Source organism: Aegilops tauschii, chromosome 4, assembly GCF_002575655.3.
Source record: "Aegilops tauschii subsp. strangulata cultivar AL8/78 chromosome 4, Aet v6.0, whole genome shotgun sequence".
Classification (NCBI taxonomy): domain Eukaryota; kingdom Viridiplantae; phylum Streptophyta; class Magnoliopsida; order Poales; family Poaceae; genus Aegilops; species Aegilops tauschii.
In genome coordinates this window covers 316,225,690-316,248,210 of record NC_053038.3, presented here as the reverse complement: position 1 = coordinate 316,248,210, position 22,521 = coordinate 316,225,690, and the positions used below count along the sequence as shown (strand labels likewise).

At 46.4% G+C, this 22,521-nt stretch overlaps 2 protein-coding genes and 2 long non-coding RNA genes across 5 annotated transcripts; 1 reads left to right on the top strand and 3 right to left on the bottom strand.

Moving 5' to 3' along the window:
* Positions 1-644: 644 nt before the first annotated feature.
* Positions 645-1,842, bottom strand: LOC109760049 (protein FAR1-RELATED SEQUENCE 5-like). The gene is made up of 3 exons (XM_020318893.1): positions 1,462-1,842; positions 1,078-1,339; positions 645-976 (listed from the first exon to the last, which is right to left on the bottom strand). Exons 1-3 carry the CDS (start codon positions 1,840-1,842, stop codon positions 645-647), a joined length of 975 nt encoding a protein of 324 aa, XP_020174482.1.
* Positions 1,843-1,848: 6 nt separating this feature from the next.
* LOC109760051 (protein FAR-RED IMPAIRED RESPONSE 1-like) lies at positions 1,849-3,393 on the bottom strand. The gene is made up of 4 exons (XM_020318894.1): positions 3,187-3,393; positions 2,580-3,073; positions 2,061-2,443; positions 1,849-1,919 (listed from the first exon to the last, which is right to left on the bottom strand). The coding sequence occupies exons 1-4, from the start codon at positions 3,391-3,393 to the stop codon at positions 1,849-1,851; spliced, it is 1,155 nt and encodes a 384-aa protein (XP_020174483.1).
* A 1,960-nt stretch (positions 3,394-5,353) lies between these two features.
* Positions 5,354-13,487, top strand: LOC120962524 (uncharacterized). Of its 2 annotated transcripts, none has more exons than XR_006662056.2 (2): positions 5,354-5,621; positions 13,169-13,487. It is a non-coding gene; the product is annotated as an uncharacterized lncRNA (long non-coding RNA). The 2 variants fall into 2 exon arrangements; XR_005753275.3 differs by having other exon boundaries at positions 5,367-5,637.
* Positions 13,488-15,317: 1,830 nt separating this feature from the next.
* LOC109760046 (uncharacterized) lies at positions 15,318-17,331 on the bottom strand. Its single transcript, XR_002232288.4, has 2 exons — positions 16,352-17,331; positions 15,318-16,269 (listed from the first exon to the last, which is right to left on the bottom strand). It is a non-coding gene; the product is annotated as an uncharacterized lncRNA (long non-coding RNA).
* Positions 17,332-22,521: the final 5,190 nt, after the last annotated feature.

The following is a 22,521-nucleotide window of genomic DNA, read 5'->3' as shown; positions in this document are numbered from 1 at the left end:
TGATTGGTCGTCATTCTCATCAAACTCTTCTTCTTCATCCTTTTCTTTTGATTTTTTGGAACTCTGTACCTTGCCCTGTTTCTGTTCAGCGCCACTGACCTCCTTGCCCACTTTGCACGTGCGGGCATTATGTCCGTTAGTTCCCCCACACTTGCGGCAAGTGTAGCTGTTACGTGTGTCGTCTCCATTGGTAGAAACCTGGGCAGCTCCAATCTGCTTGTGCAACGTTTGCTTATTGACAGTGGCATCTGTGCTGAGTGGGCATGTGCAGTAATTATGGTTGCTCACGACGTTGCAGAATCCGCATGCCCTTATCCCGAGAGGTTTGCCGTCCAGGCCAAATTCCACGCGCCTGATGGGGCGTGGCGGCTTTTTGGCTGCTGCTTTCGCTGCTTACTCTTCCTCCCCTTTGTGTTTGAGAATATGGGTGGTTTAATCACCCTTTCCTGCTGCTGCTGGTAGGATGTCCTATTGTCATGTCGTTCGCCTACAACACCATCAAGCTCATGATCTTGCATGTGAGCATGTTGGTGCTCTTGAGTGTGCACATGGGCAAGCTCTGGTTGCTGTTGCTCCTCTTCCTCGTTGTCGAATGGGTCAATAGCTCCCAGATGGTTCATCTCGGATAACATTGTAGCAATATCCTACTCAATGGCTTCATTGTCCGCAACACCTCCGTTTTCAGCAGAATGCATGGCGTCGAGTTCTTGTTCAAGTTTGTCCATGACGACACGTGACCTCACCATTTGCTCTTGGCTTCTCAAGCTTTTTCTGTGCACCGTCATGTTCAGCGTCAGCAGTGAGCTTTCAATGCAGTATTGGGATGCCTTGTTTGACGCTACTGTCCTCAAGTCATTTCTGTTGAATGTTGGCTGGATGTTTGGGCGTTTCGTGTATCTCCTGAGGATGCATTTCTCTGGAACGCTGGTAGCCTTAATTGTCTGCATCATGCACAGGACATGCACGCAGAAAATACCTATATTTTTTTGAAGAGGTGCATGTTTTTTGTCATTTCATTCGAACAAAAACTTTGCAAAAAAAGCAGTACAATATGTAACATCTTTTTTTAGTCCTCACCTGTGTGGTCCCATAGCCTGCACTCGCACTCATATGTTTCTCCCACGGGGTCTGCAACCACCTGGAACGCGTGCTGAGCCCACGCAGACAGTTTTTGCGGGTTGTTATAGCGCACGAGGTACTTCGTGGGCTCTTCCATCTCTGTCGCCGTGAAGAGTGTGCTCAGTTTTAGCCTTTTTCTGATCTCGCTGTACACAGCTCGTGAGTAAAGCTTTGCCATCTGGGTGTCAAACCCATAGAAGGTCAGCGTGTTTTGTGCCTTCTGCCCATGCAAGAATGATGACCAAATTATTAGTTTTCTCACAGCAAAAAATTGTCTAACTAATAAAGTTTTACTTTAGTAAGCATGTTATTTTTGTCTTACGACAGGTGATAGAGCTATACCCGGTTACCCATTGTCTCCTGGTTCTCTATCTGCCTCCTTGTTTTGACGCAGGAGTTTACCTGGGTGACAAACCGGTGTAGGTTCTGTCTCTCACTTACGAAGTTCTTCTTGAGCACATAGTTCATGCTCTCACTTCGTTGTGTGGATGTCATTTTGGCGTAGAAAATTTCTTTGAAGTAGGCTGATATCCATCTCTCACGCTTGTTCCACATGGCCACCATCGTGGCATCATCATGGAGGTTGTACTTATCCATGAGTCTTTTCCAGGCAGCCTCAAACTCAGTTGGCATGAGGGGCCAGTTGAGGATTGATGTGAATTCATCCTTAAAGTCTTCGTGCATGTTGTACAGGTATGCGAGGTGTTCCTTGTACTTCTTCATAATGTGTCAGCGGCACAGCTTGTGTATTGTGTTCTTGAAAGCATCTGAGATCGCCAAAGCCATTGCCAGGCATTGGTCTGGTAATGAGAAAAGAGACGTAGAGTGGTCGGCAGATGGTAGTGCATATATACCAACAGAACTGACACAACATTTTTACTGTGTTATTTTCCTTTTTTTGGATGGGGGATGGTGGTTGGGGGTGGTTTTGGCAGTTGTACCTGTGAGGATGCATGCAGGAGCCTTCCCTCTCATGCACCTTAAAAATGTCTTGAACAGCCATGTGAATGAATCTGCATCCTCATCTCTTATCGGGGCGAAACCAAATAATGTAGTCTGTAAGTGGTTGTTAGTACCTACAAACACCCCAAGTGGCATATGGTACTTGTTGGTCTTATATGTGGTGTCAAATGTTACACAGTCACCAAAGTCCTGATAGGCCCCTCGGTAGCTTGCGTTCGCCCAGAATATGTTCTTAACTCTGTCGGACTCATCGAGTTGCATGTCACAGAAGAATTCCCTGTTTATAGCTTTCATCTCCCTAAAGAAGTTGACAGTCTTTAGGACATCGTCCACATCATCCATCCTTGAATTCTTTGCTTTGCTGCAAATTAAAAGTGAACAGTCATTCAAAAATGCATGTTGAACTGGCGTCAGGTCATGCGTTGCGTAATATGTTTGTACTGACAGAGGAAAAAAGACGGAGGCGGTTTATGGGAGGAGAACAAGTTTGTACTTACAGGTTAATCAGGTCTTTGGCATTCATTTCGAGAAAGTAGCTACCGGGGTCATCACTGCCAAGTATGCTCATGATTTGCGCGTGTTCAATGCCTTTGAACTGCAGGTACTTGACATACTCCAAGATTGTTTTGTCAAAGTTTTTGTGGGAGTGCAAGAATACAAGCATTTGGGGGGTGAGCTGTAGCCTGTGGTTGTGTTCCCAGACTATCTCTTTTACGACAAGTGTTCCATCCTTTTCCCTCTTCAGCCTCATTTTAGCCCCGCAGTTAGTCCTGGCTGTCGTCTTGTTCCGCTGTCTATTTGCTTCTGACACCTTCGGTTCATAGACTCCATAGCACGTGCAATAAAGGTAGACTCTGGTCTCAACCTTGGAGCCTTCCCTGACAGCAAAACCCGCGTGCTTTGCATAAACATTGTAGAAGTTCTTTGCTTCTTGGAAAGTTTCAAAGCACATCTCTAGCCTTGGCAGAACGTAAGCTTCAATGTTAGGTGGCTGCACGCAACAGTGAGCAAACAAAAACGCAGTTATGAAAATGTTAGATGGGGTGGTCACAGTACCATGGTATGGATTGTGCTTGTATGTTTTTTTTCTGAATGGATACTTACATGTGTATAGCTCTGTGCTGCCTCAGGTGTTTGCTGTTCACCCTGGTGTATGGGCACGGGTGTTGTCACCCTTGGCACATGCAGCAATGCATCTCTTGGAGGGAGCAATGTTGACGAAGGTCTCCGTCTCTCATTGTACGACCGTCTCCCCTCAGATTCGTTATGAGGTTGCTCCTGTCTATATGGCTCATATCTTGTACTTTGCATCCTGCTAGAGTGGCCAAAATTTCTGTTTCTTTGGCCTGATCTTCCCGTCGCAACCGCTTTTGCAGCACGGATGATTGATGTAGACGGAGCGACTGGTGGAAGCCTGTGTGTCCTTGCCTTTCTGCATGCGCTAGGGAAGGAAAACATTTGTTGTTGGGGATATTGTTAACCTTGTTGCAACCCAGCAGTGGCAAAGCTTGTATTCCCAGATATCGGTGTTTGCTGCATAGAAGAACCTGTCCGTGCTTCTGATGATTCTGGTGTAGCTCAAAATCTGCCTGTATTGTTGAAGTATCCAGGTGCTATTTCTGGTGTTACCCAACCAGGCGGTGCCCTATATCTGCTTGGCTCATCAAACCCTCGCTGCGTGTGCCGCCTTGCATGTTTCTGCAATGACATTCAACAATTTTGGGATTAATCTTTTCTGCATTTTCTCGTATACATGCTATGGGTAACATGTCATGCACTGAAGGCAATGTACAAGTTGAACTTGCATCGCTGGCCATTATTAAACTTTGTTCTCTATTTTGTATCTGGTTTAGTTTTCAGTCGAACTGCTGAACGTACATGTTCAGCACTGATGTACTGATTTTTAGCACTGCTTGTAAACTGAACATTGAACTTCATCTGTTATGGAAAGTTTTTTTTATCTTTTTCCCTATAACTGATGCATAAACATTTGGTGCACTGTTTGCAAACTGACATTGAACTTCAGATATGTATGGGTATGCATATATATAACTGATGCATGTCTTTTTTTTCATCTATAACTTATGCAAGTACACTAGAAGTACTCCTAGTTTATGTATCATTGAACTTACTGTGTAACAAGTGTATATTTTTTCAACAACATTCTTTTACTAGTTTAAACTGATGCAACTACACGGCATGCACTAGTAGAAATAACATCATACAACTTGCAGTGGTAGCTGAACCTTATATAAAGCCTAGTAGCTACTTGGACTAATGCATAAGGCTATGTTTTTTGGCTTGAACTGAAGCTAGCATATTAGAGGTACTGAAAGTAACCTCGACATCCAAACTATGCATCAAGTGGCAGTGGTGTAATGAACTGATGCAAGCATTTTGCAATGTTCCATCTACTTCTGCATCATAGGAACATGTGTCACTGATGCAGCACACATCTAGTACTGATGAATCTGATAGTGTAACATGTAGGAACATGTGCAATTTTTAAACTGAATCTTCTTCATTGCAGGACTGATGAACTGAACACAAACGTGTCATTTTTCTTCACGCAAACCCAGACATGAAAAGGTTTTTTGAACTGATTCAATTTTTGAGGAAAAATAGTGTGGGAAGCAGACATCACCTCCAGTCGCATGTTCTCGGATCTGACTTCTTCTCCTTCCTCTCGTGGGCGGCGTACTGGCATGTTCTTGGGAGGCGGCGCCATTGATGCAGGCAAGGAGCTTGAGGAGACGACGGCGCTCCTGGTTGTGGTGGATGTCTGGCGATGAGGTCCGGGGAGGCAGCTGCTGGCGGGGATCACGACCCCGAGGAAGGAGCCCCGGCGACGGAGGGAGACAGGAGGCGCGGATCACGGGCCCGACAAGGAGCCCCGGCGAGGGAGCGAGGCGGCTGGCGCGGATCACGGCCACGGGGAAGGATCCCGGCGAGGGAGGGAGGCGGCTGGCACGGATCACGGCCCCGGTGAAGCATCCCGGCGAGAAAGGGGTTGGCGGCTGGCGCGGATCACGGCCCCGGCGAAGGATCCCGGCGAGGAAGGGGTTAGCGGCGGTGGATCCGTTGCCGGCCTGTCACGGCGCCACGGGCACCCTCGCTCCGGCTGCCGCCGTCGCTCGCTCGCCCGCGACGGCTGCCTCCGGTGGAAGAAGGCGGTTGGGTTCGGGCTGGCTCGCGGGATTCTACTGTGTAGACGCGTCGAGCCTATATAGGGTCGGGGGGGGGGGGGGTAACAGAATAGTGTGCGTTGAATCGGACCCAGCCCACCTCCCCGTCCTTTTCTAATCTGCTGCAAACGGTTTTCGGCTTGTGGGGTCGACGTCGTGTTGGTCCCTGAGCAGATGGGCGGCGCCGTGGTTGGTGATGGTGCCATGGCGGTGCAGGCTCAACGGCGTGGTGCTCGGGGTAGTCGGTGGCTTCGGCGGTGTGGTTAGCTCTCCGGGTTCCTCGATACCGGGAAACGTAGCGGGGATGCATCGACTGCGAGCCACGGCGACGGCGGTGCTGCTCCATCTCGTCGGGTACGTCGATGTGACGGTGAGGTCTCCAAATTTTGCTTCATTGCCAGGATTTGTGCCCCTGTAATCCTCCTCCCGTCCTATCCCAATCCAGGATTCTATTTTCCCTATCCATATAGGCATATTATCATGGGCATGACTTGCCGGCTGCGTACAACTTTTGGTTCTAAATTGTGGCACGTGTATTAATGCACCCCTCTGATGGGTACCTGAAGGTTTCGTTTATGTTTGGGCGGACAACTTTTGGTACGGCCTTTGCCCGATTTGATAATGTCGTCCTTCTTCCTATATCAGTCAGGACTGAACAAAATTTTGCACGGCCATGGTGATTTGGTCTACGTGGTGGTAGATTAGATCTTGGGGACAAATCAAGAAGAGCGTCTTTCCGGATCTGATGTATTGCTGCTTCCATCCCTCCTACTAATCTCCCATCTTCCATAAATAAAGCTACCAACGCTTTTGTGTCTAATGACTCCTTAGGTTCAGCGGCTTGTGTCTCATTACTCCTCAGTTTACTATGCCAATATGCTGCATTTTCCGTCTTCCATGGTTCATCAAATTTTAATTATTGTTAATAAATAAGAGATAATCAGTGTAATCATTGTTAGATCTATGTAGGTTACAGGTCTCTTGGTCGTACCGGTTGAATTAGGCAGTAAAACGTTGAATGTAAGATAATTGGGTTCATGTACTAGTGTTGGGATTTATATTAGATTGAAGAGAACAGTTTAGCTCAAAGAAGACGAAGCGGACATTATAGATTGTACTGAGATGAGAAGCATCTCAGGCCTGTAGGTGCAGAATCAGCAGGAAGGATTATAATGGATTTTCCCTTTTGATTTTTCTTTCAATGAATTGTTGGCAGATATAACTTTTGTCTTCTTATTATTCAGTTCATAAAACATACAGGGTAACTAGTATTACTTCTATAGTTCAGTCCACTTTGATTCTTACTATTTATTCAAGTTTCTGTTAGTTACAAACAATGATTCAACCATTGTTGTTTGTGTTCGTGTTATAATCCTTTTGTGGCCTAAGGTGAGCTCGAGCCTGAACCATTAGTTTAGATTCTACTACTTTTCTCATTTAAGATTTCATGGTCAAGTTAATTTTCGTTGCTCCAAACCTAGCATTTACAATTGCTTGTTTCAGAGATACAAGTTTTGCGTCAGATTTCGGCCGTCAAGGTATTCCAGCTCATGCGTATTATGGGCTTATTGTCTGTGCAGTCGTCTCATAGTTACTACCGCCCTAATTTTTGAAGGATGGACTTCGTAACTGGTTTTCCAAAGTCCAAGCGTGGAAATGATGCTATCTTCGTTGTCATTGACAAGCTTTCTAAAGTGGCTCATTTCCTTCCAATCAAAGAATCCATCACAGTAGCTCAGCTGGCAGAGCTTTACACCTCCAGAATTGTCTCCTTGCACGGCATTCCACAATTGATTTCTTCTGATCGTGGAAGCATCTTCACCTCTAAGTTCTGGGACTCCTTCCAGAAGGCCATGGGCACTAACATTCGCCTCAGCACAACTTTCCATCCTCAAACTAGTGGCCAAGTCAAGCGAGTCAATCAAATTCTTGAAGATATGCTCAGGGCTTGTGTCATTTCCTTTGGCATGAAATGGAAAGATTGCCTTCCATATGCCGAATTCTCCTACAACAACAGCTTCCAAGCGAGTTCGGGCAAGGCCCCATTCGAGATTCTCTATGGCAGAAAGTGTCGTACTCCTTTCAATTGGTCAGAGACTGGTGAACGCCAACTTCTTGGCAATGACTTAATCACTGAAGCTGAAGAAATGTGTAAAGTCATCCGTGATAATCTCAAAGCCGCGCAATCGCGCCAGAAGAGTTACTATGATAGTAAGCACCGTGATTTGGCTTTCGAGATCGGAGACCATGTCTACCTCCGCGTCTCTCCAATGAAAGGCACTCGTCGCTTCGGTATCAAAGGGAAGCTTGCCCCTAGATACGTGGGTCCTTTCAAGATCGTTGGCAAAAGAGGTGACCTCGCCTATCAACTTGAGCTTCCTTCCAACTTCGCGAACGTGCACGATGTGTTCCACGTGTCACAGCTCCGCAAGTGCTTCAAGACGCCTGAGCGCACTATCAACTTCGAAGAGATTGACCTCCAAGAAGATTTGTCTTATCATGAGCACCCCGTTGCTATTCTTGAAGAAATTAAGCGCAAGACTCGCAACAAGTCAATCAAATTCCTGAAAGTGAAATGGTCGCACCATTCCGACCGGGAAGCCACCTGGGAACGCGAGGACCATCTCCGTTCCGAATATCCGGAGTTCTTTCAGTCCTAGATCTCGGGACGAGATCCTCTCGTAGTGGTGGAGTGTTGTAACACCCCGCATGTAACTTGCCATATTTGTAACTCCGACTCTTGCCATTTTCGGCTATGTGCTATGTTATTTCCTCCATTGTCGGGTTTTGTCTTTCGTTTTGTTTTTTTTTGTCATGTCATGCATTTTCATATCATGTCATCATGTGCATTGCATTTGCATACGTGTTTGTCTCATACATCCGAGCATTTTTCCCGTTGTCCGTTTTGCAATCCGGCGCTCCTATCTCCTCCGGCGCACCCCTCTTGTTTTCTTTCATGTGCGTGTGTCAAACTTTCTCGGAATGGACCGAGGCTTGTCATGTGGCCCTAGTATACCACCCGGAAACCACCGGTCAAGTTTCGTTCCATTTGAAGGTCGTTTGGTACTCCATCGGTTAACCGGGCATCCGCAAAGTCCATTTGAGTGTCCAGCAAAACCCCCCTCTAAAACCAGCCCAAAACCCACCAAACTCTCTTCCATGCTCTAGTTCGTTCGATCACGATCGTGTGGGCGAAAACCGCACCCCATTTGGAGCCTCCTAACTCCCTCTACCTATAAATATGTGGGCATCCCGAAATACAATCTCAGTCCGAACCCTAACCCTCATCCCCGTGCGCCACCGGACACGTCCGCCCCGGACCGGACGCGTCCGCCGCCGCGCCCCGACGAACCAGTGGCCGCCACGTGTCGCCCGGCCGGCCGCCGTACGCCGCGCCGCCCGCGGCCCGGGGAGCCCGCAGCCGGCCCCCGCGGGCCCGCACTCTCCTCCGCCACCGCGCGCCCAGCGCCGCCGCCTGCCCTCGCCGCCGGCCGGCCCCGCCGTCCCCACCGCCTCGCCTCCTGCCGCCGGCGACGAGCTCCGGCGGAGCCCGCCGCTCCGTGCCGCCGCGCCCCGCCATCCTTCCCCGCGCCGGCGAGCCCGCTCCGCCGCGCCCTCCGGCCTCCCTTCCTCCTCCGGCGTGGGTCGCCATCGCCGGCCACCTCTTCTCCGGTGAGGGTCGCGCCAGATCCGATGGATCTGTTCGGTTGACTTTTCCCCCGAGCCTCTCAAATTTCCAGTTTTTTTTGCATTTTGTTATTATGTGCACTTGTTCATGATGCCATAACTCCTTGCATGTAGCTTTGATTTGCGCGTGCAATATGTCAAATTGTTCGCCTCGTGATGCTCTTCATTTTATTCAATTGCATCATATTCGTTAGAGGTCATCTTGATGCCCAAATCTCTATTCGAAGAGGGCTAGTTGCTGTTATTCTCTGGTTCTTAGCAGAACTTGGAGATTTGTCATTTTTGTATCTTTAAATCTGTACATCTTATGGGAATGAGCTCTACATGTGTTTTGAAGTATGCCATGCCATCTTTTCAAGGGTGTATGCCATGTATTTTTGTGATCTCTGTGGTGACTAGCACAAGCATGCAAAGTAGATCCCGTAATATTTCTGATTTCAGGGACTGTGATTTCTCTAAATCCTTGTCTGCTGTTATTTTGTTGCCATGTAAACTTGATGCTACAGAGAGATCCATGCATATTTTGGAGATGTTCAGTAAGGATGTTTTGTAGCTATAGTGGTAATTGATCCATTTCTGCAATTGTTTGCAATTATGGAGTGCCATAGCATGACTCAATCTTGCTCTACTTTTGCTATAAAATATTTCCGGCAGATTCTTAACATGATATGCAATTTTGCCAAGCTTATTGTAGTTGATCCATACATGCTATGCTTGTGTTCTTGACATGGTTAGCTTCATAAACATGCTATCTTGCTATAGGTGTGCTTGGTTTGTCATGCATTGCTCTGTAGTGAGTGCATCAAGCTCACAAAGAGGCCTACATATTATTATTTCTGCCATGCTCTGTTTTCTGCAAGTCTGGAACCTGATAACGAAACTTGCTAAGTTTACATGCTTGCCATCATATCTTCTGGTCCTTTTTGGCTTATGGTCAGTAAGGGACTTTTGTCCTGTGCTTTTAGTAGAACACTGCCGTGCCTTGTTTTGCTATGTTAAGTTCCTGTAGCATGTTGATTTCGTGCTCTGAACATTGCTACCTGATGCTGTTTTCTGCCATGTCCAGTTTTTCACCAAGTCTGTGATCCTGTTATCTTTTACACTTTTGCCATGCTTGTTTGAGCTCGATATGTTATGAACTAGCCGTAGCTCAGTGTTCATCTTTTGTCAAGCATCTCCTGTAGTTTACTGCCATGTACTTTGTTGTTATGTTGGAGTGTTGTAGCTTTGTTGCTTGTTGCATTTTAAGTGCTATCATGCTGTTAATCGCAGTTTCGCGTCATTCTTGCTTTGCTTGCCATTTGCAAACCGTGCATCCGATTCCGGTGATCTTTATATCGATTTCGACCGAAATCATCTCATCTTTCCAGTGGCATGCTTGGTTTGCTAAGTTACTGCCATGTTCATCATTTTTCCTTCCGGAGCACGCATATGCATCGCATATCATATCTTGCATATCATACATGTTTTGCATCATGTTGCTTGTGCCTTCCTCGTGATTGATTGTGGTTCCGTTGCTTGTGTTCTTGTCTTGGGTAGAGCCGGGAGACGATTTCGTGAACGAGGAACCTGTTGAGTACGCTTACGAGGATCAAGCTTTCGACAACTCTGAGAACCTTGCAGGCAAGATGACCACCCCTCGAATTCATTTCTATCTTTGCTTTGCTAGTTGTTCGCTCTATTGCCATGCTCCGCTATCTATCACTTGCTATATCTTGTCTCCCATTTTAGCCATGTCAGCCTCTAATCATCCTTTCCTAGCAAACCGTTGTTTGGCTATGTTACCGCTTTTGCTCAGCCCTTCTTATAGCGTTGCTAGTTGCAGGTGAAGTTGAAGTTTGTTCCATGTTGGAACATGGATATTTTGGAATATCACAATATCTCTTATTTAATTAATGCATCCATATATTTGGTAAAGGGTGGAAGGCTCGGCCTTATGCCTGGTGTTTTGTTCCACTCTTGCCGCCCTAGTTTCCGTCATACCGGGATTATGTTCCTTGAGTTTGCGTTCCTTATGCGGTCGGGTGATTTATGGGACCCCCTTGACAGTTCGCCTTGAATAAAACTCCTCCAGCAAGGCCCAACTTTGGTTTTACCATTTGTCGCCTAAGCCTTTTCCCCCGGGTTTTCGCGAGCCCGAGGGTCATCTTTATTTTAAACCCCCGGACCAGTGCTCCTTCGAGTGTTGGCCCAAACCGAGCGATGTCCGGCGCCCCCTGGGCAACCAGGGTCTATGCCAACCCGACGTCTGGCTCATCCGTTGTGCCCTGAGAACGAGATATGTGCAGCTCCTATCGGGATTTGTCGGCACATTCGGGGGCTTTGCTGGTCTTGTTTTACCATTGTCGAGATGTCTTGTAAACCGGGAATCCGAGACTGATCGGGTCTTTCCGGGAGAAGGTTTATCCTTCGTTGACCGTGAGAGCTTATGATGGGCTAAGTTGGGACACCCCTGCAGGGTATTATCTTTAGAAAGCCGTGCCCGCGGTTATGAGGCAAATGGGAATTTGTTAATATCCGGTTGTAGATAACTTGTCACTTGACCCAATTAAAAAACATCAACTGCGTGTGTAGCCGTGATGGTCTCTTCTCGGCGGAGTCCGGGAAGTGAACACGGTCTGGGTTATGCATGACGTAAGTAGGTGTTCAGTATCACTTCTTGGTCATTGCTAGATGACGACCGTTCCGTTGCTTCTCTTCTCGCTCACATTTGCGCAAGTTAGCCACCATATATGCTTTTGCCGCTACAGATCCACCTCATTACACCTCTCTTTCCTATAAGCTTAAATAGTCTTGATCTCGCGGGTGTGAGATTGCTGAGTCCTCGTGACTCACAGATTCTACCAAAACAGTTGCAGGTGCCGACGATGCTAGTGCAGATGATGGGGTCGATCTCAAGTGGGAGTTCGACGAGGAACGTGGTCGTTACTATGTGTCTTTTCCTGATGATCAGTAGTGGAGCCCAGTTGGGACGATCGGGGATCTAGCATTTGGGGTTGTCTTATTTTCATTTGGATTTTGACCGTAGTCGGTCGATATGATTGTATTTTGGATGATGTATGTTATTTATTTATGTATTGTGTGAAGTGGCGATTGTAAGCCAACTCTTTATCCCATTCTTGTTCATTACATGGGATTGTGTGAAGATGACCCTTCTTGCGACAAAACCACTATGCGGTTATGCCTCTAAGTCGTGCCTCGACACGTGGGAGATATAGCCGCATCGTGGACGTTACACTACCGCCCTAATTTTCTAAGGAATTTTCCTCCATTCACCTTTTATATTTCCTTCAGAAACTCGGTCAGTTTTTGGGGAGGTCAGGTCCACTTATAAGCATTTGTGTATTAAAGGTTGATACTCAAAAGATGCTTGTGCTGCAATACAATGTTGGCTTGTAATGTGCCTTATCTATATTATTTTACTGATGCTGACTAATCAAAGACTGCCTACACAACTTTTCATGTATAAATAAAAGAAAAAGTTGGCTCACTGGTGCATCAACTTCCTGATGCAAGTGTTTTCTCATATATTTTTTCATCTTCTGATATCATTCGTTTTCTTGAGAGATTTGTTCAAGGGACTCTTTTCGAAGGATTGCACTTTTTGTTAACAATTTTTTGAAACAATGGCACCTTTGTGATAAATTTCTCCTGTGATATAGGTTGTGTACGACTGTACGTTACATTGGTATGTGCAGTGTCTCCCCTTTAATCCATTGGTTTACTTATTTAACTCTGTTTTTTGTGTATCCCTAGTTTCTGATGCTTTTTTCCATCGCCTCTTTGTTTATGTGTGAGTATGTTCATAGTTAACATACACCAAAAAATTAGTAGATGTCAGAGATAATGTGGAGGTGAAAACACATTGGCTAGCGAGAGCCATCTTTATCTATAACGGAACAGCTGTCGAATGGTTGAAGTTTCCTGCATGATATTTCTTTAGTACGCCACCTCTCAATCTTATGAAAATAAGAGTTGACGTGATTGTACATTGATCACATTCCATTTCTATATCATTGGCTGCTTGCACACCGTTAGTATAATTATTAAATTCCCAAGAACCGATTTTGGTTCGAATAGCGATTCACAATCTTTTTCTTGGTTGTCCCATAGCAATGCTACTATGAATCGTATTCATATCTCTGTTCCAATGTTTGCAATTTCTGTTAGAGCATCTGTCAGTTGAACTAACAAGGATGCAGCAACATTTGCAGGCATATACACTGCACAAGGATGCAGATATGGGCACAACAATGGAGCTAATGCTTCTACGAACATGGTCAATCCCTAAGAGCATTTTTGTTACAACAGCTGGATTCTGCTAAGACTGGAGGTGTCAACCTAAATGCACATATATCAGACTAAACGACAGCAGTCGAAAACCATTTTATCTGCATTGTGTAATTTATCACACAGATTAATTACAATATTTATTCTATGGGCATGAGTCCGCGATTTGTGACATTTGGTTACAGTTGTTATGTGGTGTGATTTTTCAGTGCAATCTAATGATATCGGCAAGGCTTAAAGGAATACTTATGTCGACACATGTTTATTTTACATTGGCACCGAGAATTCTTACCATTGTCAACCTTTGGTCGTAGACATCTTTCCATCCGACCTTTTAGTTTATTTAGGTTGATTGTTTGCAAAATCCTCTTATTTACACCAGCTGATTTTTCTGTTTGGAAGTGGCTCCAATATTCCAACTTTAACGATAAATTATACGGGACAATGCAGCAATCACAAGATAAGATGGCAAGGATTCAGAGAGCATCTGAGCTCGGGATCAGAAACGAATATTCGTAGATTATAGACTAATTTACGTTGGCTCCGTTATAGTATTTTCTTCTTCTCAAAATGGCTCTGGGAAGGTACGTGTACAATGGCTGGGGCTTTGGGGCATCCGTAAAATTACATCCTGATGGAACAAATCTTACGTTCATCTAAGTAGTCCAAGGCGTGCAAAAAAAAAAGTAGTCCAAGGCGTGTGGGCTGGCTGGGGATGGGAGTGTCCGTAAACTTACTTTGAATGAAAGGAATCTTACGTCCATGGCGCTGGTGGTTGGCAAACTGATCCTTTCGACTGTGAGTCTTCCATGCAGCGTTGCAACGGATGGGCTGGGGTGAGGAATAACTATTCCTCTCCCTGGGTGACGAATAGCGCATATATATATAGAATAACTATTCTGATAACACTTCCGCACTGCACGCTGAATGCAAGGGCACTACACTTTCAGTAGCAAAAGTAATGCAATACAGAGACTAGTGAACTTCATGCCGGAAAAAACTGCACGCATTGTTTTTTTGGTACTGTTTTTGCTCTAGTTTTTTAACCGTTTATCGTAACGACGCGTGTAATATACCGTTGAGGAGATATGGATTAGGCGCAACTTCGCCATGTTGAACACTTTTCGAGATTCATCATAATTTAAGAGCAGTTTTGAAAATTGTGCGGCTCACGACGAATATCAGCGAGCGTTTTTTCGCGTTTTTTTCTAAACCGCTTGTCGGAATGAAGCAAGTGATATACCATTAAAAAGATATCATCGAGACGCATCTTTTTCATATATATTATTTTCTCTAACTCGTTACGGTTTAAGAGCAGTTTTAAATTTAGTAAATCGCGGAATTATGTTTTTCAATTAGAAAGATACGGACGAGGCGCAACATTCATATGTTCAAATGTTTTTGAGATTCCTTACGATTTTAAGTTAATTTTAGAAATCGTGTGGCGGACGGCAAGTGGCAGCGGCGGTTTTTCCGAGAAATTTTTACAAATCGCTGATCGGAATGATCCAAATTATACACCGTTGGAAAGATATTGATGAGGCGCAACTTTTTCATGTAGATTACTCTTTTTAATTCTTTACGGTTTATGAGCAGTTTTGATTTTAACGAAATGCGGACACTCTGTTTTTCGCGACACCAAAGTCGACGAGTGAACCGCATCGAACAGAAAACCGCACTGATTCATACTGAAAAACGCACTGCATCGGACGTGCAAGCGACTTGCATAACTTTTTGTTGGACGTAAATTTTCCAAGACGAGGAAGTTGACCTTGCTTCACGTCGGGGCATAAGTGAACCGCAACACTACCGAAAGTGAACCTCGACACTACGAAAAGTAAACCGCATGAGATTTTATTGCTTTTTTCATACTTATTATTTTTCATGCGCATAGACTGGGCAAGTGGACCGCATGGACTGGCCGAGTGAACTACATCTAATAAGAAACGAGCTTCTTTTCAGGTATTTACTAAGTGAAACTACTTAATTGTTTTGTTCGTTTCTTAAAAAAATAATCATCAGGACTACATGGTCAATGTTAGTGAGTTGCATGAACGGGACGAGTGCACTGCATTTAAAATTACAATTTTGCATCAAAAGAATGTTATCTCACACCAACATTCTTTGATTTTTTTAACAAACAAATGAACAGCAGAATACAAAAGCCACGACAGAGCTAACCAGCGCACATTTTGTTTTGCGCCTTTGTCTATGGATGCCGATGATGCTCATAGACACACATACATCCATTCGTTGTTTTACAGACACACACATATACGAGCAGAATTGTTTTACAGCCACACACATATACCGGCAGAATTGCTTTTGAGGGCCAGCAGAACACACATACACGGATGCTCGCCCGACTGCACATGCACGGACACTCGCCAGATTGCACGCGCACGAGCTCTGAACCGCATGTCAAGCATCTCTGAGTTGCATGGCATGGTCGACGGATTGCAGGGGAAGAGACGACACTTGCCGGACTGCACACGCACGAGCTCCGAACCGCATGGCGAGCGTCTCCGAGCTGCACGGCAATGGTCGACCGACCAGATAGGAAGAGATGGTGCTTGCCGGACTTCACAAGCACGAGCCCTGAACCGAATGGCGAGCATCTCCGAGCTGCACAACCACAACACCCGCATGCACAGGATCTTGGTGCAGCAGCAGCCAGGAAGAGGTCAAGGGGGTGAGGGATTCATACCACACAACATAGCAGGAGGATCCCGCGGGAGGTGGCATGGCTGGCGGTGAGGATCCCGCATGGATCCGTCGGAAGTACATGTGCCAATCTTGCAAACACCGGTTGCCAAAACTGCACATTGGCGGGCCACGAGCTGCACCCGCTGGAGATGTGGGCTGCGGCATACTCTGGCCGTGTGGACCACACCATGGATGACAGCGCAACAGGTCGAGGACTTGCAGCGGTGGAGGAACCAATAGTGGGCTGCACGCTCGACCTGCACAGACCACAAGCCACTCGCGGGAGAGCTGCAAATCCTCGGTGAGAGTCTGAACTGCACTGCATCGTAAACAAATCGTCATTGTTTTATGAAAATAGTAGAAAATGCTTCTGAGCAGCACCAAACTAAAAAGCACCAAACCTGGACGAGATTCGCACGGCGAACTGCGCGGCAACGCCGTCCATACTACATGAAGTCGGTGGGCTGGTACCTCACCAGAATATGATGAAGGGGGGTCGCTGAAGAGCTGGAACCTCATGCGGCCTTGTTGCCACACTACATCACACACGCCTGAGGGAGGCCGTGAGCGACCTCGAGCTCACCGTGCACCGCCACCTGTGCGTCATCCCCATCACTGCACCATTGCTTGAGAGGATGCCAGCCCTCGCGCTGGGTAGACCACGAGCTCACCTCCAAGCCTTTGCTGGCGATGTACCTCCTCAAGTGGGAGAGAGAGCTGCAGGTGCCCCTGCGATGGACTGCGGTCACGGGTGAAATCTGGGTAGGGCAGAGGAAGAGCAGGGCTGCAGATGGATCTCGGCGGGACGGGGATCGCCGGTTCCCGGTAGATCAGCGGGGGTTGGAGGGTTGGCGAGGGGCAGTGGAACGGCGACCTCCGGTGCAGACACCCACACAGACCTCCCGTGGCCGCGGTCGCCGTTGTCTACTCCGGTGGCGGGGCGCCGCGGAGGGGCCTCGGTAGGTCGCAGGGAAGATGTATCTGGCTGCGGGGGAGGAGCAGGGGAGGCCCTGCGGAGGTAGGACTGCTGGAAGTCAGGGCGCGCGACGAACCTCCTCCGCCCACTGGATCCCTCCATGGCCACCCCGGCTGGATCTCGCAGCAGCCTCCCACCTGCCGGCGGCGTGGGGATCCGGCATGGGGAGCCCTGGCGCCGCGGGGATCCGACTGGTGGTTCGGGGAGCCCTTGTGGCGTGTGGATCCGACAGGCCCACTTGCCGGTGACGGAAGGAGGTGGGAGGAGATAGCGTTGGGCGCCTGTGGATGGGGAAGAAGGTGGATTGGGTCGGGGGTGGTAGTTGACTGGGGAGAAGGTGTATGTTGTTTGGGGTGAGGTTCGGTCGGGGTGTGGACGCAGTCTGCGTTTGTCAGCAGAATAAGAGATTTTGTTACTAGAATAAGACTCTTAAGGGTAGTTGACTGGCTCAACCGTGAGAGATACAAGTGCGCTATAAAATCAACACGACCGCGCAAGCGCGAGTAAAGGATGGAGGTACTCGCTTAACCGTGTGCGATGCAAGTGCGCCGTAAAACCATCACTTGTGCAAGCTAAAGGCGGGTAAGTTTATTTGGAAATTAGGACGAACTGTGTGCGATAGACCAACTAGCAAGAAATATAAAAACAAACTACCTGCCTTGAGCGTTGCAAAAATCGGCGGTTCCGCGCCACTTTTCCTTATTAACATACACGCATATTGTTATTGGACCGTGCGCGATCTTGGGCACTCCCGCCCCGCATCAATTCCTTTACCCAAATTTTAGTAGTTGCCGTACTTCAACCGTCGCCCACACTCTCCAGCACCGACCTTATAATAAAATTGCAATAGCCGAGGCATTTGAACCGCCGCCCTCCCTCGTCCACCACCATCTCCACCCACCATTACTAAAATTTTCAGTAGCCGCGGCGTATCCTCAAACACCCCCCTCCACAGTCCCCCACCCTCCCCCCTCGCCCCCTCGAACCCTAGCTCGCGGCCGTCGCCAACCCCTGCCAGTCTGCCCGTTCCTCCTACCTTAGATAATAAAGTTCAGGTTAACCAGCAATTCCCATACCGTCGCCCCACTCCCCTGAGTTTTTAGATGAGGCCTCCGGTGTCCCTCCCCTCCAGATCCACATCCCGTGCTCCAGAATGTCGCAGCCTAAGCTCGACGTATCCCGGGGAGCCCGACGAGCGTTCGGACAAGAGTGGTTTATCATGGCCTCTTCGGTGGACGTTGGCGAGGTGGCTGTTGTTCGCCCTGACATGTCGATCCCGGAGCAACACGTCGTCGCAGAAGTCGACGAAGACGTTGACTACGTTGCCATGCCGAAGGCTTCATGTCAGCGGGCTAGCGTACTACTGTATCTCGAGAAAGCTGGCTACGACATCAAGCTCATCCACAGTGACGGCTTCACGCGGGCCATGTTACAGGTTAAGTGGTCCATCCCCAACCCATCTGGTTCAACCGCCGTCGATCTCTTCGACGGCCCTGCCGCTGATCTCCTCCGCCAAGCGGTCAAGGATTTGCGAGCTTTATACGCCAACGAGCCCATTTTGTCATTTCTGAAGGACACGTTCTACGGCGGCGGCTTGGGATCCTCAATTGCCAAGTCAGATCTCATCGACCACGACCACGACCACGAGGAGGGCACCCACGAAGGTTCTTCCAAGGTGAAACAACCCATCTGTGACATCAGAGAGCGCACCATGGGTCTGTGCTCTTCCAACTGGAAGGATCCCGTCCACGAAATGTGAGGCAACATTCTATTAGCAAATCTTACCTTTTCTAGCTTGCCAACCCGTACCCTTTGTTGTAGTAGCATTTGCCGTGCAGTGCTTTAACTGTGCCGTGTTTAATTATTTCAGTTATGCAAAAATGTATTGTTCAATAGGGCTATGTGATGTTTAAGTATGAATTGTCCACTTTAGTTTCACGAATGGCTATATTTGGTTGTTTATAGTGAGTAGATGCCTTGTTTATCTGTATTTGGTTGTTAGGTTGGTTTGAGTGAGCATTTTTCCAGTTATCGAGCAGATGCCTTGTTTATATGTATTTGGTTCTTAGTTTGGTTGTAGTGAGTATTTGTCCAGTTATCAAGCAGATGCCTTGTTTATCTGTATTTGGTTGTTATGTTGCTTTTTAGCATTTGTCCAGTTATCAAGCAGATGCCTTGTTTATCTGTATCTACTTGCTAGGTTGGTTGCAATGAGCATTTGTCCAGTTTTCAAGCATATGCCATGTTTATCTGTATTTGCTTGTTAGGTTGGTTGCAATGAGACTCTGTCCAGTTTAAATTGGCTATATTTGGTTGTTATACAGGTCATTTATGCCTCGTTTATTTCAGTCATTCACAATGTGTTGTTCATTATGTGCAAGTCGGAACTGTGCCGCTCGACTACATCAATACCAGTTTGAACGGCTATATTTGGTTCCAGTTATTCCTGGTGTAGTTAACACATGCCCTTTATTTTAGTTTTACACATTTATCCAGTGTGATGTTTAAGCATTACCTACATTCTATTAATTTTCAACAATACCAGTTTGAATTGCAATATTTGATGGCTGTTAAACCTGCTGTCGGTAACAGTGCCTTCCATTTTATATCTGCTTTAATAGCATGCTGAAACCAACACATTCAAGCTATCATTTGGAGATGATGTTGTTTACCTTTGCTATATTTGTTTGATGTTAAGGTTGTTGTACTTATCATGCCTTTCCACTACTTATGCAGGACAACAACAAGAGTGACCACCATTTTCCGCCGAGGTTAGCTTCATCCCTCGGCTTGTACTCCCCCCGTCGTTCCATAATGTAGTGCATATAGATCCAGGCCTGGACACTTGTTAGCTTCTAAGATTGACTTGTTTCTTGTAGGTACATATGCCCTTGGCAAGGATCCATGCATCGACCCTTTTTGCGTATGGGGCAATGAGATATTCATGAACAAGCATCAAGTGAGGAAACTGATAACGATTATTAGCAAAAAGATACGAATGGTGGCAAGCAAATTATTTGTTTATGCTCTATCCAACACAACAGTGAGCTGTAGGATGGTAACTACAAACTCCGCAGCCTTCTCTTTTTACTGCCCATAATGAGTTGTTAGACAACAATGTCTGAATCTTTTTCGTTCGCAGTGGTTCCCGAAGCAATTCACTCAAGATTACCTCGCAAAGTACATGATTGGTGGACACGCAATGAAGGTTAAAGTATTTCATCCAGACTACAATGAGCATTGAGAAGTCGTAATGAAGACAGTGAAGGATGGACGGGCAACCATCACAAGGGGTTGGCCTAGAGTCGTGCGCGCATTACGCATGGAGGAGGGCACAATATGGGCATTCCGCTTCACCTTCTCCAGTGACCAGAATGTCTTTCGCCTCTCTCTTTACAGTCTTTAGTACAACTGTGGTTCATCATTCTTTACTTGGTGCTTCTGTAGTTCTTCAGTATATGTACCTGTGCATCGAATTATGCATTCGTGGTTGAACCTATATTTGTAATAAACATGGTTGGATATGAAATAAGTGATTGCCTACTTTCAAATTCAAAACATGTGATTTTTAAATTAGGGATCACACTGCACACGGTTTGCGAAAGAGAAATGTCTGCGATAGACGTGGAGATCAGAAACGTTTCTAGGCCACTGCGTGTGCGATCAATCTCCACTGCACACACGCCATCCTCTTGAAAACTGTTTACGTTAGGCCACCTTGCGCAAACGTTTACCACATAAAAACTGTGTGTGATTGACAACCTTTGCCACACAGTTTCTTCTACGCATCGCGTGTGATGCATTCAATAACGCAAACGATAAAATTGTTAATATCGTGTGCAATGGCAACGCTATCACAAACGATTTAACGAGGAAAATTGTGTGTGATGTACCTGTGAATGGAAACATTTTCCTTGGAGCGATTGTGTGAGATGTATATACGAACGGAAACGTTTAGCGGGGACTGACTGTGTGGGATGTACTTGCGACTGGAAACAATTTCGCCTGTATAATTGTATTTTTTTAGCTCTACTGTACGTATTTCCGTATTTGAGCGCTCGTCGGTCGCACATGACCTCACTTTGTCAAGCGTGTGTGCCAGGAGGGAATATCCCCAACGGTTTCTGGGTCGTGTGGGAAGGACCCCCTATCGTCGTCACTCACTTGGCGATGGTTCCGAACGCCATCGCGGAAAGGGGTTAAAACTGTTTTTATAGCACCGACGCGTACCAGTGCCATCATCTACTTATTACTTCCCAATGCCTTCCCCTAGGCCCAAATCATGGTGAAGTGTCATGTAGTCAATGTTCACATAACAGCACTAGAGGAAAGACAACATACATCTCTTCAAAATATCGAACGAATACCAAATTCACATGATTACTTATAACAAGACTTCTCCCATGTCCTCAGGAACAATCATAACTACTCACAAAGCATATTCATGTTCATAATCATAGGAGTATTAATTATCATTAAGGATCTTAACATACGATCTTCCACCGAATAAACCAACTAGCATCAACTACAAGGAGTAATCAACACTACTAGCAACCCATAGGTACCAATCTAAGGTTTTGAGACAAAGATCGGATACAAGAGATGAGCTAGGGTTTGAGAGGAGATGGTGCTGGTGAAGATGTTTATGGAGATTGATCCCCTCTCGATGAGAGTATTGTTGCTGATGACGATGGCAATGATTTCCCCCTCCCGGAGGGAAGTTTCCCCGGCGCAACAGCTCCGCTAGAGCCCTAGATTGGTTCTGCCCAGGTTCCGCCTCGAGACGGCGACGCCTCGTCCCGAAAGCTTCCTTCTTATTTTTTCTTGGTCAAAACACACCACATAGCAGAAGATGGGCATCGGGGGCTTGCCAGGTGGCCCACAAGGCAGGGGGCGCACACAGGGGGTAGGGCCCGCCCCCACCCTTGTGGATGGTTGGTGGCCCCCCTCTGGTGCTTGCTTCGCCCAATTTTTTTATTAATTCCAAAATGACTTTCTGTGAAGTTTCAGGACTTTTGGAGTTGTGCAGAATAGGTCTCTAATATTTGCTCCTTTTCCAGTCCAGAATTCCAGCTGCCAGCATTCTCCCTCTTCATGTAAAACTTGTAAAATAAGAGAGAAAAGGCATAAGTATTGTGCTATAATGTGTAATAACAGCCCATAATGCAATAAATATCGATATAAAAGCATGATGCAAAATAACTCCCCCAAGCTTAGACCTCGCTTGTCCTCAAGCGAAAGCTGATATCGAAAAATATGTCCACGGGTTTAGAAATAGAGGTGTCGATAAAATAAAATACGGACATGATGGCATCATGATCATCTTTAGAACAAAAACATATATTGTCATATAATTTCTTATGCCAAAGTAACAATTCATTCACAAGGTAAAGTATGAATCAAAAACTTTATTGAAAACTAACAAACTATGATCTCAGTCATTGGAGCAATTCCAATTTATCATAACATCGGAAAGAGTCAATTTAAGAGCTTTTCAGCAAGTCCACATACTCAACTATATTTAATCTTTCACAATTGCTAACACGCACACGATACTTATGGGTTCAAAGCCTCAGTCGGACATAGAGAAAGATA

Coding starts and splice junctions, on each gene's coding strand:
- LOC109760051 (XM_020318894.1), bottom strand. CDS start 3,393: ATGCAAAGTACAAGATATGAGCCATATAGACAGGAGCAACCTCATAAC. Junction 2,444..2,579: donor GCCAAAGACCTGATTAACCT/GTAAGTACAAAC, acceptor TTTAATTTGCAG/CAAAGCAAAGAATTCAAGGA. Junction 1,920..2,060: donor TCCTGCATGCATCCTCACAG/GTACAACTGCCA, acceptor TCTCATTACCAG/ACCAATGCCTGGCAATGGCT.
- LOC109760049 (XM_020318893.1), bottom strand. CDS start 1,842: ATGAAGAAGTACAAGGAACACCTCGCATACCTGTACAACATGCACGAA. Junction 1,340..1,461: donor AGGAGACAATGGGTAACCGG/GTATAGCTCTAT, acceptor TTGCATGGGCAG/AAGGCACAAAACACGCTGAC. Junction 977..1,077: donor CAGGCTATGGGACCACACAG/GTGAGGACTAAA, acceptor AAAAAAATATAG/GTATTTTCTGCGTGCATGTC.